Source organism: Cottoperca gobio, chromosome 10 (genome assembly GCF_900634415.1).
Source record: "Cottoperca gobio chromosome 10, fCotGob3.1, whole genome shotgun sequence".
NCBI classification, from domain to species: Eukaryota; Metazoa; Chordata; class Actinopteri; order Perciformes; family Bovichtidae; genus Cottoperca; species Cottoperca gobio.
The window spans coordinates 6093970-6109901 of NC_041364.1; the positions used below are offsets into that span (position 1 = coordinate 6093970).

Consider the following 15932-nt stretch of genomic DNA (forward strand, 5'->3'; position numbering starts at 1 on the left):
GTTTTACAGTTAACCACATTCACTCCTGTAATGTGCTGAATACAGCTTCAGTCTTATAATGAAATGCTGATTAACTCCACGAGAGCTTTCAGCAGTCCGGGGTGAAGTACTTTGCTCAAAGGCAACTGGATGACAGTTTCTATAGACATAAGACTTCTGTTATTAAATGTTCAACACATTACATTTCCTTTCGCTGACGCTTTTGTCCAAAACAACTTACGATAAATGCAAATAATCATGAGAATGCAACTTCGTACATTAGCTTCAAATAGGTAAAATCATTTTAAGTGCAGTACAATAGCTTAAAATAAGCCAAACCAATTTAAGTACTATCTACAGATATATATATAGTATTATATTTATATATATGTTATATATATATATATATATATATATATATATATATATATATATATATTATTGTTATTATATATATATTATTATTTTATTATTATTTTTTGGCCAAGGTGCTGCCAATACTTCCTGCTGCAATACATTAATATTTTTTTTATATTCAAAACATTCAGTATAGTGACCTTATGTTTACAATAATGTAACACTATTACTAGAAAACAAAACATCTCTAGAGTATTTAGTCTGCTGCAGTGGTAGCTTTACACGGTAAAGATATTTGATATTTCCAGCATCATATTTGTTGAATAGAAACACAAATGTACAGTATGTTGACCAAAGGAGACATATTAATGCATTTTCCATCATTCCATAATAAGTATAATATAAATATAATAATAATATAAACTGCTTTGGAAACTTCCAACCATCTAATCATCATATTTTGTTATTACAGCAAAGTCATGTCAAACATTCAGATCTTTATGGTACGTACTCACAAAGCGTAACTGAAATGACAGTATAATGAGTTGAACCTACCTTTGCAATTTTCCCTGAATTTCCTTCGATTTATATAGAAAATAAGGACGGCAATCACAGTCACACAGCAGGCCAACAGTACTCCATGCACAAGGACAACTGGGTCCAGTTGGGATCCTGAATCACAAACATTTTCCAAGAGACATTAAGAATTATATAATAATGGACTCTTGGGAGTCATTTTGTGGTGTTAAGAAAACTGCAAAGTTTTACTGCGTCAACAAACGTTTGGTAAGTCAATGATCAACATAAGATTCATGTAAAAGTATGCCCTTCTTTAGTTTGAGCTGAAAACTTCACAGAAAATAATAAATGTGATTTCAAAGTGTAACATGGAATAAGGCTCATAGGTCTAGATAAAGTAGCTATTATGATCGAATGAGTTTTTAATAAGTGTGCTAATGCTTCATGTTTTTATAAACTCTTGGTCACCTTCCTAAAGTTTAAAAGAAGCTAACAGACAAATAAACGTTATATTGTTTTAGATTTACATATAATTATGATTTAAATAAGACTTTAAAACATACTTTTCTCCACTTTAGTTCCTTCACTACACAGGATCTGTCCACATGTGACCACAGCACAGTAGTAAGTCCCAGTATCAGATGAGTTCTGTATAGTTGTGGACAGACTATAGACACAACTTCTTTCCTTTTGTTTGTCAGTGTGAGTGTAAATGAAGCTTGGATGTGATCTTCCTGATCCAGATCTGAACCAGTACACATCTTGTTCACCTGGACACTGAAATGCGTTTTCATGCGTCAGTGGAATGAAGTGAACACTGGAGAGTCACTGAGTCGCCTGGCCGGACCGACTGCGTCTCCGGACTGTTTCACGCTGATTACGATCTGCGTCATTCAGGCGAAAAGACATCTAAAGGAATTAATGATCTAAATTATTTGTATGACACAAACACTGAAAGTATAAAAAATATTTTACCCTTTACAGCCAAGAAGATGCCATTGACAAAGGTCTGTGAATACGTTGCACCATTCTGACAGAAGTATGTTGCTTCGTCCTCTTTGCTGACGTTTCCGATGGTAAATAAATACTGAGTATCCACTTTCTCTGCTGTGAACCGTGAGCCTTGAAATTCTTCACCAAGTGTTATTTTGCCAAAAATTACTGTGAAGACCGGTTGGGCCAAATGTCCAAGAGACTGCTTGTACCAGTAAAATAATTGTCCTTCCTTCTTAGGAACTGGACATTGAAGTAAGTAACATTTCCACCAACTTCAACCGCAGTCAAAGAGATCAGGTGAGGAACCTCTGCAGTTTGAATCAGAGCTGAAGATAAGAGACAAACAGTAACAGAGTTAAAACAGAAAAAAGTCTTTAGATTAAGTTCAAGACATGAGCTTGTCTTTCTCACACTAGCTTTGAAGAATTGCACTTACACATTGTACTATGTAGAATCAAAGCAGCCATTGTGGTACAGTCTTGCCCTACTGATGTCGTCCCACCCAAATGAAGGTTTAGGGGCGAGGTGATCAAGGTTTACAAAGTACAAATCATAGTGATTAGCTAAAATGTAGAAAGTGACCTTCCCCCAACATTTAGCAAACCTGTAATCCATTTTCATTTGATAGTAAATCTGCATGTTCTTTCTTGTAAATGTTTTTTATAAGACAATTCTAAATGGTGCGTTTTAAATAGAAGTAGAAAAAACCCTCAAAGCTTAATGAGCAGTTTGGTTCACACGCTGAAGCTATTTACTGACCAACAACAGCTGAATGGCTGAAGGCTTGTTCTCACAGCGACTCTGTAGGCTTCACACACTTGATGTATTGGTGGATAGCTTGCTGGCTAACGGCATAATACATGCAAACGAGATATTATTGACATTGTTGAAAGCTGTATGTTCTACTTTCGGTGTAAGCTAGCTGTTTTAATTCACAACAAAAAAAATAAAGTAGTTGCCACTCAGATTCAGGACCATCTCAACTTCAATAACCTCTTTGAAAAATTCCAGTCTGGTTTTCGCCCTGGCCACAGTACAGAAACTTAGGGTCACCAACGATCTGCTGATGACAGCTGACGCCGGATCTCCATCTCTCCTCATCCTCCTTGATCTAACTGCAGCAGCATTTGATACCGTTGATCATGACATCCTCGTCAACCGTCTTCACTCCACATATGGACTCTCTCACTCGGCCCTAAACTGGTTCACCTCATATCTCACTGGGAGGACTGAGCATGTCACCTTGGGAGTGTCAAAATCACAAACTCTGTCACCTGTGGTGTCTCTCAAGGATCTGTCCTAGGCCCCACTCTTTTCACCATCTACATGTCCCCCCTTGGTCGTGTCATCAACCGGCATGGAATATCGTTTGTTGTGGAAGTTTTCCTGCTTTACTCTGGAGAGATGTATATAAAATCAAATACATGGTGATAGAGACAGAGTTGTCTTTGTGCATTTATTTGTGGCCACAAAATGGCACCAGTTTCACAGAATACAGCGTAGTCTATGGAAGGGCACAGGTTGGAAGAAGACACATAGGCATTTTATACAATTTGGTTTGGAGGCGAGGTGAGGAAAGAAACACAGGGGGCCGGGCCAAACTGCCCTTTGATGCTTGTAAAGTAATAGTTATGTAAACAGAGTATTGGGTGATACATTCAATATTCTGTCTCAGTATGTTAAACAGTTTGATCAAGATTTGGGTGTGTCCTGTCTTTTGTTTTGATCAGGATGCTAAAACATTTTGGGTGGGTCCTGTCTTTTGTTAGTTCAGTATCAGTCTAATCAGGATGCGTCTGTCTTGTATTAACATGACCGGCACTTCTATGTTAGCATCAAATGGCAGTTGGCTTGTTTAACATAGGAAACTTATATAATTAAAACAGTAGACATTTAAATTGCTATTACACGTTCCATTGCTATGCTGATGACACACAACTCTACATCAGAACCAACCGAACCCCCTCTGCACCTCTGCCATCATCTTCATTAACCACTTGCCTGGAGGAGATAGAGACGTGGATGAAGCACAATTTCCTCCAATTAAACAGCACTAAAACCGAAGCCCTTCTAGTTGTCACCCCACATCAGGTCCAGTCCTCCTCCATAACCTGCATCACCTTCTCCGGTCAGAACATTCCACTCTCATCAACAGTCACCAATCTGGGTGTTAAAATGGATCCTCACCTGACCTTTGAGGCCCACATCAGACAAACATGCAAGAACTCCTTCTACCACCTCAAAAATATTGCCAAACTCCGCCCCACACTCTTTCTGTCAGATGCTGAAAAGCTTGTCCATGCATTTATCTCTTCCAGACTTGACTACTGCAACGCACTTCTCATGGGGATTCTTAGCAAAAACATCCAGAAGCTGCAATACATCCAGAACAGCGCTGCTAGGATCCTGATGAGAGTGCGAAAGTACGAACACATCACACCCATCCTCAAATCACTGCACTGGCTCCCGGTCTCACTCAAGCTCAAAACCATGGGAGATCGCGACTATGGAATGCTCTCCCTGAACATCTAAGGACGCCGCAGACTGTGGATGCTTTTAAAACAGGCCAGGTGTTGTCTTGTCTATCAAATGTTTTTATTTTATTTTTTAAATGTATATTTTGCTCATCGTTTTTACTCTGTAGCACTTTGCGCAAATGAAAAGTGCGCTTATAAATAAAATATATTATTATTATTAACATTACATTAGCTGCAGCGTAGGTGGAAGCCTGCAGGTTTTATTAACAGTTGCAGAGGAGAGGTGAAAAGAAATGTGACCAAAACCACACAGAGATGTGAAGAACTCACAGGTAAACATATGAGTGGAAGAAACAGGGCTGTCTCTAAGGTAGAGCATTGTCAGATTATCAACTCGTAACAGTATTTAGGAGATTCATAAAGATGATTTTATTGAGTTTTATTGAGTTTTTACACAAAAAAGTCTCTCCTGCTTTATTGTTAGTGACCTTGAGAGCATGATTATCTTCTTCATATTTTGGATTTGAATGTGTCTTAAATGGATTAGCATCACAATTTTTATTAATTTTACCCCCGACAGGACATCCTGTATTTTACGTGTGTCGTTTTGCTTTCTAAATAAATCTTGTTAACTTAAAACTTTATAGCCCTGCAAGCAGTCTTGAGCGTTTTGGAATCTTTATCGTTCCCAAATGCATCAGGTTTATAAAACCTTTTTCACAAAACAGACATTTTGACTCGTCATAGCAGGAAAAGCACAAGTGAACCCAGTAACATTAAGGAAGAGGCCAAAACAGATATTAATGCAATCAACAATTTTATAGTTACACCTGTGTTTAACAGGTCTAAATGTCCTTTCAGAAAGAGGTAGTATCATACATTCCATAGATAAAGAGGTAGTATCATACATTTCATATATCATGCATCTTATCTTTCATTTTTGCCATGTGCACTTTGAGACACTTAGAAAGAGAGAGAGACTAGTAGTCGGTGGTTTTGATAATGAAGCTGTGTATCTGTTGACAGGAGTATGGCTGACAATAATACAAGGGGAGTAGTTTATGTTGTAGACACAATCTGTCGTGCAAACAAGAAGCAAAGCCACATGCAACAGCTACACTGACAGCCATCAGCTGCGGTGGGCCATTTATCCACCCTTTGACCAACAATCAAGGGTGTTTACTCAGAACAGACCTGATGGGGCTTCAACAGGATATGTAGTGAGGAAAGAGCTCACGAGAGGCTTCAGCAAGCTGAATTATTGTTACACTTAATGTGTAAAGTAAAAAATAATGTCCATGTTTTATGGGTTTTATGCAACAAAAGGCATCTACAGCCATATTCAATCTTAAAATATAAGCTGTCAGTTGATCACTGCACTGAGTGTCTTTAGCAAGGCTGTCAAACCTTTTGGTCCATAATCAGGCAAAGTTCATTCAGATCACTTTTTGAACTCCTGCTTTGACAATAAGACCGGGGTGGGAGCAGTGACTGATTAGCACCTCCCCTCTCTGACTGCAACTAACAAGGAAGCCAAACCGCAGAAAGCTGCAATGAAAAAGGGTCGTCACATGGCGTGACTGTAGCTTTTAATTACTCCTGTAAGTTCTTGTGATAAGAACAATAATCTAACAATAATAAAGTGTTATTCTATTTTCCTTTAAAAAAATTTAAAAAGGCAAATCAGCCCTGCAAGCCCAGCTTCCTGACTCTAAAACAGAGAGTGAGAAAGGTAGAAAAGCCGCTTTGTATTTATACCTTAGTTTGAAAGCCCAACCACAACAACGCTTAAGTTTCCATGCATCATCTGGTTGTCAGGGGTGACTGCGAATACGTTTTTATCTTTGTCTGTTTTGGCTTGTTGTCAACAATATGTTGACCCTGAAGAAGGCCACAAACCACAATGTGCAGGTCTAACAAATGTTATGGAAGTTTTGGCCCTAAAGATAGATAAGTTGTCTATCTCTCTATTTTCAGTCTGCCGACACCTTTTGAGTTGTCAGGAAACCCCCACTCAGAGTTTGTGATGTTGTAGTGGACTGCATTATCTTGTCAGGTGTCCCTATAGTGAGGGTCAACCACTGCACATACAGTATGGTGGCACAGGATTGTTTTTTGTTAGCAATATTTGTAGTTTTCTCTTATGGATTCCCTCCCTCAGATACAAATATGCAAGTCAGAAACTGTAAATCGCCTCCAGATGAAAGTGTTCCTCTGATACTGTGAGTGTCGCTCTGCTGCTTCCTCTCACCAGCCCTGTGAAGAGAAGTGAAGTATAGAAGATGGACGTTGTAACGGCCCAACTCTGCACGCTGTGCTCTTCCTGCTGAAGTGACTGACAGGCAGAGGGGGGCGGGTCATCAATGAAAATTGGCTGGCTGACACAATATTTAAGATGGCTGCTCTGTCTTTATCACTGTGGCAAATGGATGGATATATCTTTTCTATGTGTACGCAAATAAACAAGACAATTAAATTCCTGTTTAAATAAGTGGTAAGAACAATGTTGTAGGATTTTCTATTAGGCCTAAAAACATAGGTCTATATATTTACAGATACATTACATGAAATGTCTTTATACTCAAAATCTTCTGTTAGATGTGTTGATCATATCTAACGCAGAGGAGCCATTTAACGCAGAAAGACGGTCAGGGGAAACAAAAGAAAGTGTGGATCGGCAGCAGCTCTGGATTGTAAAGCATTCCACACTTGGAGCTCTTCCTTGCACAGCATCCCATTCACAAAATCCAGACAAACTGAAAACATTTTGAATGAAAACAGTTTGTTACATACTGTGAATCAAATCTAAGTCATGCATTAACACCAAGGTGCAGGATCTCACATTCACTTGTTATCAATTTTTCCTGGCATCCTTAAATGTATCCGTTTACACATTTATAAAATGAGTGGCAGTAATTAAGCCTGGTCTCCTTTGGAAATACATTCATATTGGACCTTTCTGCAGTGTGTCAATTAAATCCATCAGTCCAACACATTTATAACAGGAGCCCCGATTTTCAACCTATAGAGATTCAGTTGAAAAGACCGAGGCATATTAAATCAGGGAAGCTCTAATGAAAGACATTTTTTAGTGGCATTATAGGAAATGTACGATTCAGTGTGTTTGGAGCTGCTTTCATTTTGATCATTCTTTTTAAAAATATGTCTCTTGCAACTCCTCCAACTGGAAGTGCAAGGACATATTTTCCACTTTGGTTCTACACTGAAAAGATTGTTTTTAAACTGTTACCTCAAATTTATTAGTCACTTTAAGACTAATCATCCTGCAGTACGATCTGACTGGCGGTCTCAAACGTTGTACAAAAAACATGTTAAACAATATGAAAAAATGTCAGAGGACTATTAAATCTAATAACGCCCTCCATCTTTCTGGCCTCACAGCACTTTGTATAAGCCATTGCATGTCTATCATGAGAACAAGCAAAGCCACAAGCAACAGGTTCACTGACTGACAGGCTGCGGTGGGCCATTTTTTCCTCCCTTGACCAAACATCAAGGCTGTTTACTCAGAACAGACCTGACTATGGGCTTCAAAAGGACTTTCAGTGAGGGTAAAGTTGCAAGAAAGGAAATGAGTCAAAGTACAAATAATGTCAGTTGTGCGTTTTTAAAAAGGCAACCATCTACAACTATATGCATCTGCAATATATCACAGATACACTTTAGTTCAAACGTAAAGATGTATTTATCATATATGTGGACAGGCTGCCAGTCGATTAATGCGCCAAGTGATGCACATTGGAGCAGACTTTAGTGAGGCTGTCAAACCTTTTTGTCGATTATCTGCCAAACTGCAGTCCAGAAAAGAGGGAGGACCAGAAAATGTTAAGCACCTCCCACATTTGAAAGCAACTACCAATGAAAAGCACCAAACCACAGAACAGTGTCATAAAAAACATATTTTTAAATCAGCAGTGCACGCCCAGCTTCCTTAGGCCAGAATAGAGAGTGAGAGTAAAAAAGCCCCTTTTTTTTGGCATCTTAGTTTGAAGCCCAACCACAACAATGCTCAAGTTTCCATGCATCATTTGTTTGTCAGAGGTGACGGTGAATGCATGTCTATCTGCTTCTGTCTGTGTGTCAGATGCAAGCATTGCTGTGCACACAAAGAAAAGGCAGATGGTACAAAGCAGTATCAAAGTACATGAACGTATGCACTGCAGGGCTTTTGTTTAAAATTACATTTTACAGTTATTACTTTTTCCTACATAGTATATTTAACTGTTATGTGTATAACAGTATGTGTGCAGGGGCTGGACACAGCATTGTGTCGGGAAATCATTGATTTGAATTTATTTTTAAACTTTATTTAACCAAAAAGGTCTCATTAAGATACAATATCTTAACATTCAGTCAGATAGCATCACAATGGAAAAAAGTAGCAAAACCCAACTGCAGACAAAAAACATATGGGGATCAGTGGCTGAAAGCAAGAAGGCAGCAAATGGAACATTAGTTCTGTAAAAACTTCATTGTCAAACCTTTGTGTTTCGGCTTGTGGTCAATAATGTTGACCCTTATGAGGCCACAAACCACACCTCAGCAGTCTGCTGAATGTTATGGCAGTTTTTCTGTTTTCATTCTCTAGAAACCTTGTGCTAGAAACCCACTCTTGTTTTTGGTTATACTTTTGATGCCAGACTTTGACTGCAACAGGTGTTCCTGTTATTGTGAGGTTATCCACTGTAGAAAGCTTTTAATTAAACAAAGTTTAAGTTTCTGTTCCTGCCTTTCTCTCCACGAGGTATAGAGGTATTATTGCGTAACAGCCCTCCCCCTCTCTGTCTGCTTCTACAGGGTCATCATTGGAAAGTATGTATTGGTTGGCTCCATTTATATTCACCTATAGATGGATCCTTCATCTTTCTGTAACAAATACATTTTAAAATATACACCAATCAAACGCCATCCATCCGGATGTATGGATCCGCGATCTCGTTCTTTCGGTCATGACCCATCCTTCATGACCTTAGGTGAGGGTAGGAACGAAGATCTTCCGGTTGATCCAGAGCCTTACCTTTTGGCTCAGCTCTCTTTTCGTCACAACGGTGTCGTAAAGTGAATGCAATACCGCCCCCGCTGCACCGATTCTCTGGCCAATTTCACTCCATCGTCCCCTCACTCGCGAACAAGACCCTGAGGTACTTGAACTCATTCGCTTGGGGTAAGGACTCATTTCCTACCCGGAGTAGGCAATCCAGCGGTTTCCTCAGATTCGGTTGTGATCTGATCCAGTTCTTGCTGAAGGTCACAGATCGATGATGCCATCAGGACCACATCATCTGCAAAGAGCAGCAATGAGATCCTCAGGCCACCAAACTTCAACCGTTCTCCTCCACAACTACGCCTCGATATCCGGCTATGAATATCACAAACAGTATTGGTGATAAAGCGCAGCCCTGGCGGATTCCAACATCCACTGGGAACGAGTCCGACTTACTGCTGAGTACCTGGACACAACTCTCGCTTTGGGTGTACAGGGATTGGAGGGCCCTCAGAAGGGACCCCCGACCCCATACTCCCGCAGCACTTTCCACAGTGTCACCCGGGGGACTCGGTCATACGCCTTCTCCAGATCCACAAAACACAGCACAGTCCGAAGAGGCTATGTGGGGCCTCCCATTCATCCATCCTTTGGGCCCATCACTCTTTGGAAAAAACGCTGGGGTCGGGTGCGGTGTCACACGGGTGGCAGTGACGGTCAGGGACCTCGACGGACCAGACCCGGGCAGCAGAGGCTAGCTCTGGGGATGTGGAACATCACCTCTCTGTGGGGGAAGGAGCCGGAACTCTTTCCTCTTTCGGGAGGTGGAGTGTTACCAGTTGGATCTGGTGGGGCTTACCTCTACGCACAGTCTTGGTTCTGGAACTGTAATCCTGGATCGGGGTTGGACTCTATTCTTCTCTGGAGTTGCCCAAGGTGTGAGGTGTCGGGCGGGTGTGGGGATACTCACAAGTCTCTGGCTCAGCGCCGCTACGTTGGAGTTCACCCCGTTGGACGAGAGGGTCGCATCAATACGCCTACGGGTTATGGGGGGGGGACTCTGATTGTTGTCTGTGCCTATGCACCTAACAGCAGTTCGGAATATTTGGTCTTCTGGGAGACCCTGAATGAAGTCCTTTATGGAGCTCTGGTAGGGGACTCCGTAGTTCTGCTGGGACACTTTAACGCGCATGTGGGAAAGGATGGAGACAGCTGGAGAGGCGTGATTGGGAGGAACAGCCTCCCTGTTGTAAACCTGAACGGTTGTTTGTTGTTGGACTTCTGTGCTTGTCATGGAATGGCCATAACGAACACCATGTTCGAACATAAGAATGCTCATAAGTGTACGTGGTACCAGAGCACCATAGGCCAAAGGTCAATGATCGATTTTGTGATCGTATCATCTAATCTGAGGCCGCATGTTTTGAACACTCGGGTGAAGAGAGGGGCGAAGCTTTCATCTGATCACCATCTGGTGGTGAGTTGGATCAAGGGTATTTAATATTTTCATATCAAGAATGGATCTGATGATTAGGTGCGTTTCATCCACCAGTTTTTATGCACATTTTCAATTTTCAACATGAGTGGAAACGCTGAACATTTGAAATAATCTTGAAATATCACAAAACAGTTTCTACGCTTAGCTAAGGTGGAAACGTTGGTATAAAAAAGCGAAATGAGCAGAAACAAGGGCAATGTAAACAGATTTTGCAAATAAAAGATGACGTACATTGTTTACCACCGTTTGAGATTCGACTAACAGTCTTCTGCAATGGCATAATCGTTTTCCAATTGGTAAATTGGCACCACATACTGCTTATCTCGATGAACCAACTCCTAATTATCGTATAAAGGCAGTGAAAATTTGGTAAAAATGTTCACTACATCTGGGTGAAATCCTGGCTACTACCTGTTTGTGAGATGTGTGTGTTAAAACAAAAGTCAGAGTCGTTTACAGGTTTACAGATGCAGTAGGCCGATGTTTTCAGCCCGAGGTGGAACTCATATATCAGTTTTCTGTTTTGAACATTTTTGTCCAAGTTCAGTTGAAAGATTTGTTGTTACCGACTATGTAGTTTGTTCAGTATTGTGAATAATAATAATAATAATAATAATAATAATAATAATAATAATAATAATAATAATAATAATAATAATAATAATAATAATAATAATAATAATAATAATAAATTGTATTTATAGGCGCACTTCTCATTTGCGTAAACAAAACTCAAAGTGAACGAGTGAGCCGATCAGAAACAGTGTGTTTTGATCAAATGAAATCATTGCTAAAGCATTCAACATAAATGCAACGTTCAATACCTGGGGAGGAAGCTGTGTGCCAATCATGTAGCACAGGGGTCGGGAACCTTTTTGGCTGGGAGAGCCATAAAAGACAAACATTTTTTTTATGTATTTCCTTGAGAGCCATATAAATTTGAATGCAACTTTACGTGTGCATTTTTTAATATAACACGTCTCCGAGTACTAATAGAGGTATGAGTGTTTCATTGAACAGGTGCTCTTTTATTAAATAAACTAAACGCTTACGTTATTTATCTCATATATGAGCACGTTTCTGTGTTTTCTGCACGGGTGTCAAACTCAAGGCAATTATATCCGACCAGCGAGAAAATATCATATGTCTGTCATAACTGGCCCGCCGGTTTTGGTAATTAAATCAATGCATGGCACAACCACGGGGAAAGACATTTGAGGAAGAATCTCAGAAATGAAAACTGAACTGCTCAGCAATCCGTCTGCAGTTGACTTAAATATGTTCCATATCTTTTTGCACTTTATGTGTATCCTGTTCAATAAATGTGGACCGTGTTTGGCCCTCGACGTAGTCCCAGTTTTTAATGTTGGCCCTCTGTGAATGAGTTTGACCCCCCCCCGTCTACTGCTTGCTTTGCGCAGTTTCTCCTCTGCTCAGTTTCGCGACGGGCGGGGCTCTGCCCCCTACACCCCTACACCCACACCTACACACACACCTATACACACACACACACCTATACACACACCTATACACACACATATACACACACACACACACACACCTATACACACACACAACACACACCTATACACACACCTATACACACACACACACACACACACACACACACACACCTATACACATACACACACACACGTGTGTAAGTGTGTGCGCTGTGCAGCCTGAGACAGAGCGGAGGAAAGGAGAGGGGAGAACTAAAAACAAATCCGCTGCTAAATGTTTTACTTTAAAATGACACAGTGTAATTGTTTATTACTTGTTAATCATGTTAAAAAATGTCAGCTCAAAATTGTCTGCGAGCCATATCGCGTCATCGAAAGAGCCATATATGGCTCGCGAGCCATAGGTTCCCGACCCCTGATGTAGCATGTTGAAATATTAATCCTGACTTTTATCATTGTTTATTATCTATTTCAGGATTTCTTGAAATCAGACTACATTCACAAGCAAATACTAAAGATGTAGAACACACAAATGTATTTTGTCAGATTGTCTCTTTGTTTTTTAGTTTGTATTTGACTGTTCACATTAAGATCAAATCATCTATTGTGTTTACGCTCAAACTAGAAAGAGGCAATGTCTCACAACATGAATAAAGTCCATGTACACATTGTGAAAAGGTAAAGGAAAACAAGATTGTTTTTGATGAATGTAGTTCACAACGAATCAAATCATCTGTTGTGTTTACTCTCCGTGTCAGTTACAGAAACCCACCATGAAACAGAAGCGTGCTGTTGGTGTTGTTTCATGTGTTTAGGTTGGAAAGATGGTTGATATTATTTCCACTGTGGTGGCACAGCCAAATACTAACATAAGGAGAGGCCAATCAGCTTGCTCTGAAATAGTTCCCTCCCACTTCATATGAGTACATTAAGCCGAATCCTCTTCTAATACGATCTAATTTAACTGCAGATACAAGTGGATTAACAAGAAGATGATGATCATATTTTATTTACTGCTGATGCTCAGAGCGGGGCGTAAGTATATGTAGAAATGTCAAATTTACTCCAGATGTGTATTTAATACATTGCCATGTGATTATCATGTACAGTTAGCAGGGCATATATTATTCTTAATGTATCTTTAATCACTCATCTGTGTTTCTTTATATTTTTCAGGATGCGCACACGATCCGATCTTTGACACAAAGACTGTTGGTGTTGGAGATGATGTGACTTTGACATGTCCCCGCCAGAAAAATTCGCAAACAGAATACTTCTTTTGGATTAGGCTTGTTTCTGGAAACTTTCCTGAAACCTTCAAGGGAACGTATCAATTTGAATATAATGTTGTTCACATGACTCCTCGCACTGCAACAAAACAAGGGCCTGAAACATTTCTTCTGCAGATAAATAAAACAGAGCCAAGCGATACTGGAGTTTACTACTGTATAAAAGTAGACTTACTTGATATGACATTTTTGAAAGGAACATTTCTGAGAATTAAAGGTATATGTACTTTATACTAGATGTTATTGTTATAACTGTCCGATGGTTCACATTTATTATATATATTACACATATGTGTACAATACGTGTTTGCCTCTTTAATTTAATATGTTAAGCAACTTATTGTATTCTTGTCTTTCATCTGCACTGTCCCTTTGCTATTATATGATTTCTGAAATAAACTACAGCAAACAAACGTTTACATTCCTGAATTTTATTATCCTTTATTCATGCATTTGTATTTGCCCAGGACCAGAACCTGATATCACTGCCATCATTCAAGACCTTCCATCTGATCCAGTCCGTCCAGGAGACTCAGTGACTCTGCAGTGTTCAGTCCTCTCTGACTCTGAGACCAAGATGTGTGCAGGACAACACAGTGTGTTCTGGTTCAGATCTGGATCAGATGAATCTCATCCTAAAGTCATTTACGCTCATGGAAACAGTGGTGATGGATGTGAGAAGAGTCCTGAGGCTCACGCTCCACAGAAATGTATCTACAACTTCTCTAGAAACGTCAGCTCCTCTGATGCCGGGACTTATTACTGTGCTGTGGCCACATGCGGGGAGATATTTTTTGGAGATGGTACAGAACTGGAAATTGAAGGTAACTGCAGAACACTTACATATTAATCATTAATAATCATTCATTTGTAATCTAGTAGGAACTGATGCAATCCCAAAATATGTGTTCCTCATGCATTGTGATAATGTCAAAGTATTGGTTAACTTTCATATTTGATCCTTTTCATATTGTTTTAGCAGTCAACATGTGGGATTTGGAGAAGGCCAACACAGTTCTGTTTCTGTTATGCGCTGCTTTGGCTATAAGTCTAATCGTCAATATGTATACCATCAAGAAGAAAACTTGTGATTGTTGCAACGGTAAAATAAGTTTCTCATACATTAATCTATAAACAGTATTTTTCAAAAACTAACTTTCTAGTATCTACATAACTGATTTGTGTAAATTAACCTATGACATATTTTATCTCAAAATTATGTTTTTTTTTATAATACAGCTGATGTTGCTCCGCAAACAAATGCTGCACCAGCCAGCGGTGATCAGCAAAGTCAGCAGGTATGGTCTATAAAGAAAAGATGACGCTGCAAAAGTTATTGCCACATTTTTCTTTCTAAATATGTAAATATTTGGGTCTGCTGTCTTAAAACATTATATTTGAGGTGAGGAATCATTATTTTTTGCAGATGCTCTTATCCAGAGTGATTTACAGTGAACTAACAACATGGACATTCCTCCTGGAGCACCAAACATCAACACGAGGAAAACTGGAAGAGCAGAGAGAAGGAATGAAGAAGCGGCAGAGAGAGAGACGATCTACACCGATGTCAGGGCGTTAGTGAAATAATCAAAATCTACTGGATTTGCTTATTAAAGCTAATATCATTTTTGTCTGACACACTGTTGTAAATATGCTGCTTCACTTCTGATATTGCTAAAAAAAACTTTTATTTGGATAACTTTAAACATTTTGAATGTTTAACTTTGACATTATGTTTTGTTCAATCTGTTTGCATTGTATGACAGAAGGGCATGGAGTATCATGACGCACTGTGGAATAGTTTTAGTGGATTTTTAAGGTGATATTCTACAGCGTCTCATATCTATTATTTCTTGTTACATTTTTGTGCATTTTTTTCATTCAAAGTTGAGTCGTTTACGATCCGTCTCTTTTGTCTGAAATGTAGTTTTAAGCCTGTTAACTTCTCCTATATGTATCTATGCAAAGCTACGGTGCACCATGTTCAGGGTTTTTCAAAAGTTTTGTTTTGTCTCTGATTTTATGAAGGCAGATTTTTATGGAATTAAAATGAAAGTATATGAAAGTGACCTTGATATGTTGTTGTTTTTTTATGTTGATAACACAGAAAAAACAAATACAATACTTTTAAATCAATAACCCAGGAGGCTAAAATATACATAATAATCATTTCATATTTATTTTTCTTACTTGTGCTTGCACATGCCGATCTCTTACCACACTTCAAATCCATTAATTTTAACCATTTTGAGATTCTGAGGCAGACGGAGGTGAAGCCTTTCGCAAATTAGATTTTATTGAATTTTATTGGATTTTATTGGATTTTATTGGATTATATTTTGAAATACA

At 39.3% G+C, this 15932-nt stretch overlaps 1 protein-coding gene and 1 pseudogene across 2 annotated transcripts; one reads left to right on the forward strand and one right to left on the reverse strand.

Annotated features, from left to right (window-relative positions):
- Positions 1-1407: 1407 nt before the first annotated feature.
- Positions 1408-2291, reverse strand: LOC115015004 (uncharacterized; annotated as a pseudogene).
- Positions 2292-13265: 10974 nt separating this feature from the next.
- Positions 13266-15652, forward strand: LOC115014803 (uncharacterized). 2 transcript variants are annotated; one of them, XM_029441869.1, is made up of 6 exons: positions 13266-13329; positions 13471-13800; positions 14051-14407; positions 14563-14685; positions 14823-14881; positions 15010-15652. In XM_029441869.1, the coding sequence occupies exons 1-6, from the start codon at positions 13287-13289 to the stop codon at positions 15160-15162; spliced, it is 1065 nt and encodes a 354-aa protein (XP_029297729.1). In that variant the 5' UTR covers positions 13266-13286; the 3' UTR covers positions 15163-15652. The 2 variants fall into 2 exon arrangements, with proteins under 2 accessions (XP_029297729.1, XP_029297730.1); XM_029441870.1 differs by having other exon boundaries at positions 14566-14685.
- Positions 15653-15932: the final 280 nt, after the last annotated feature.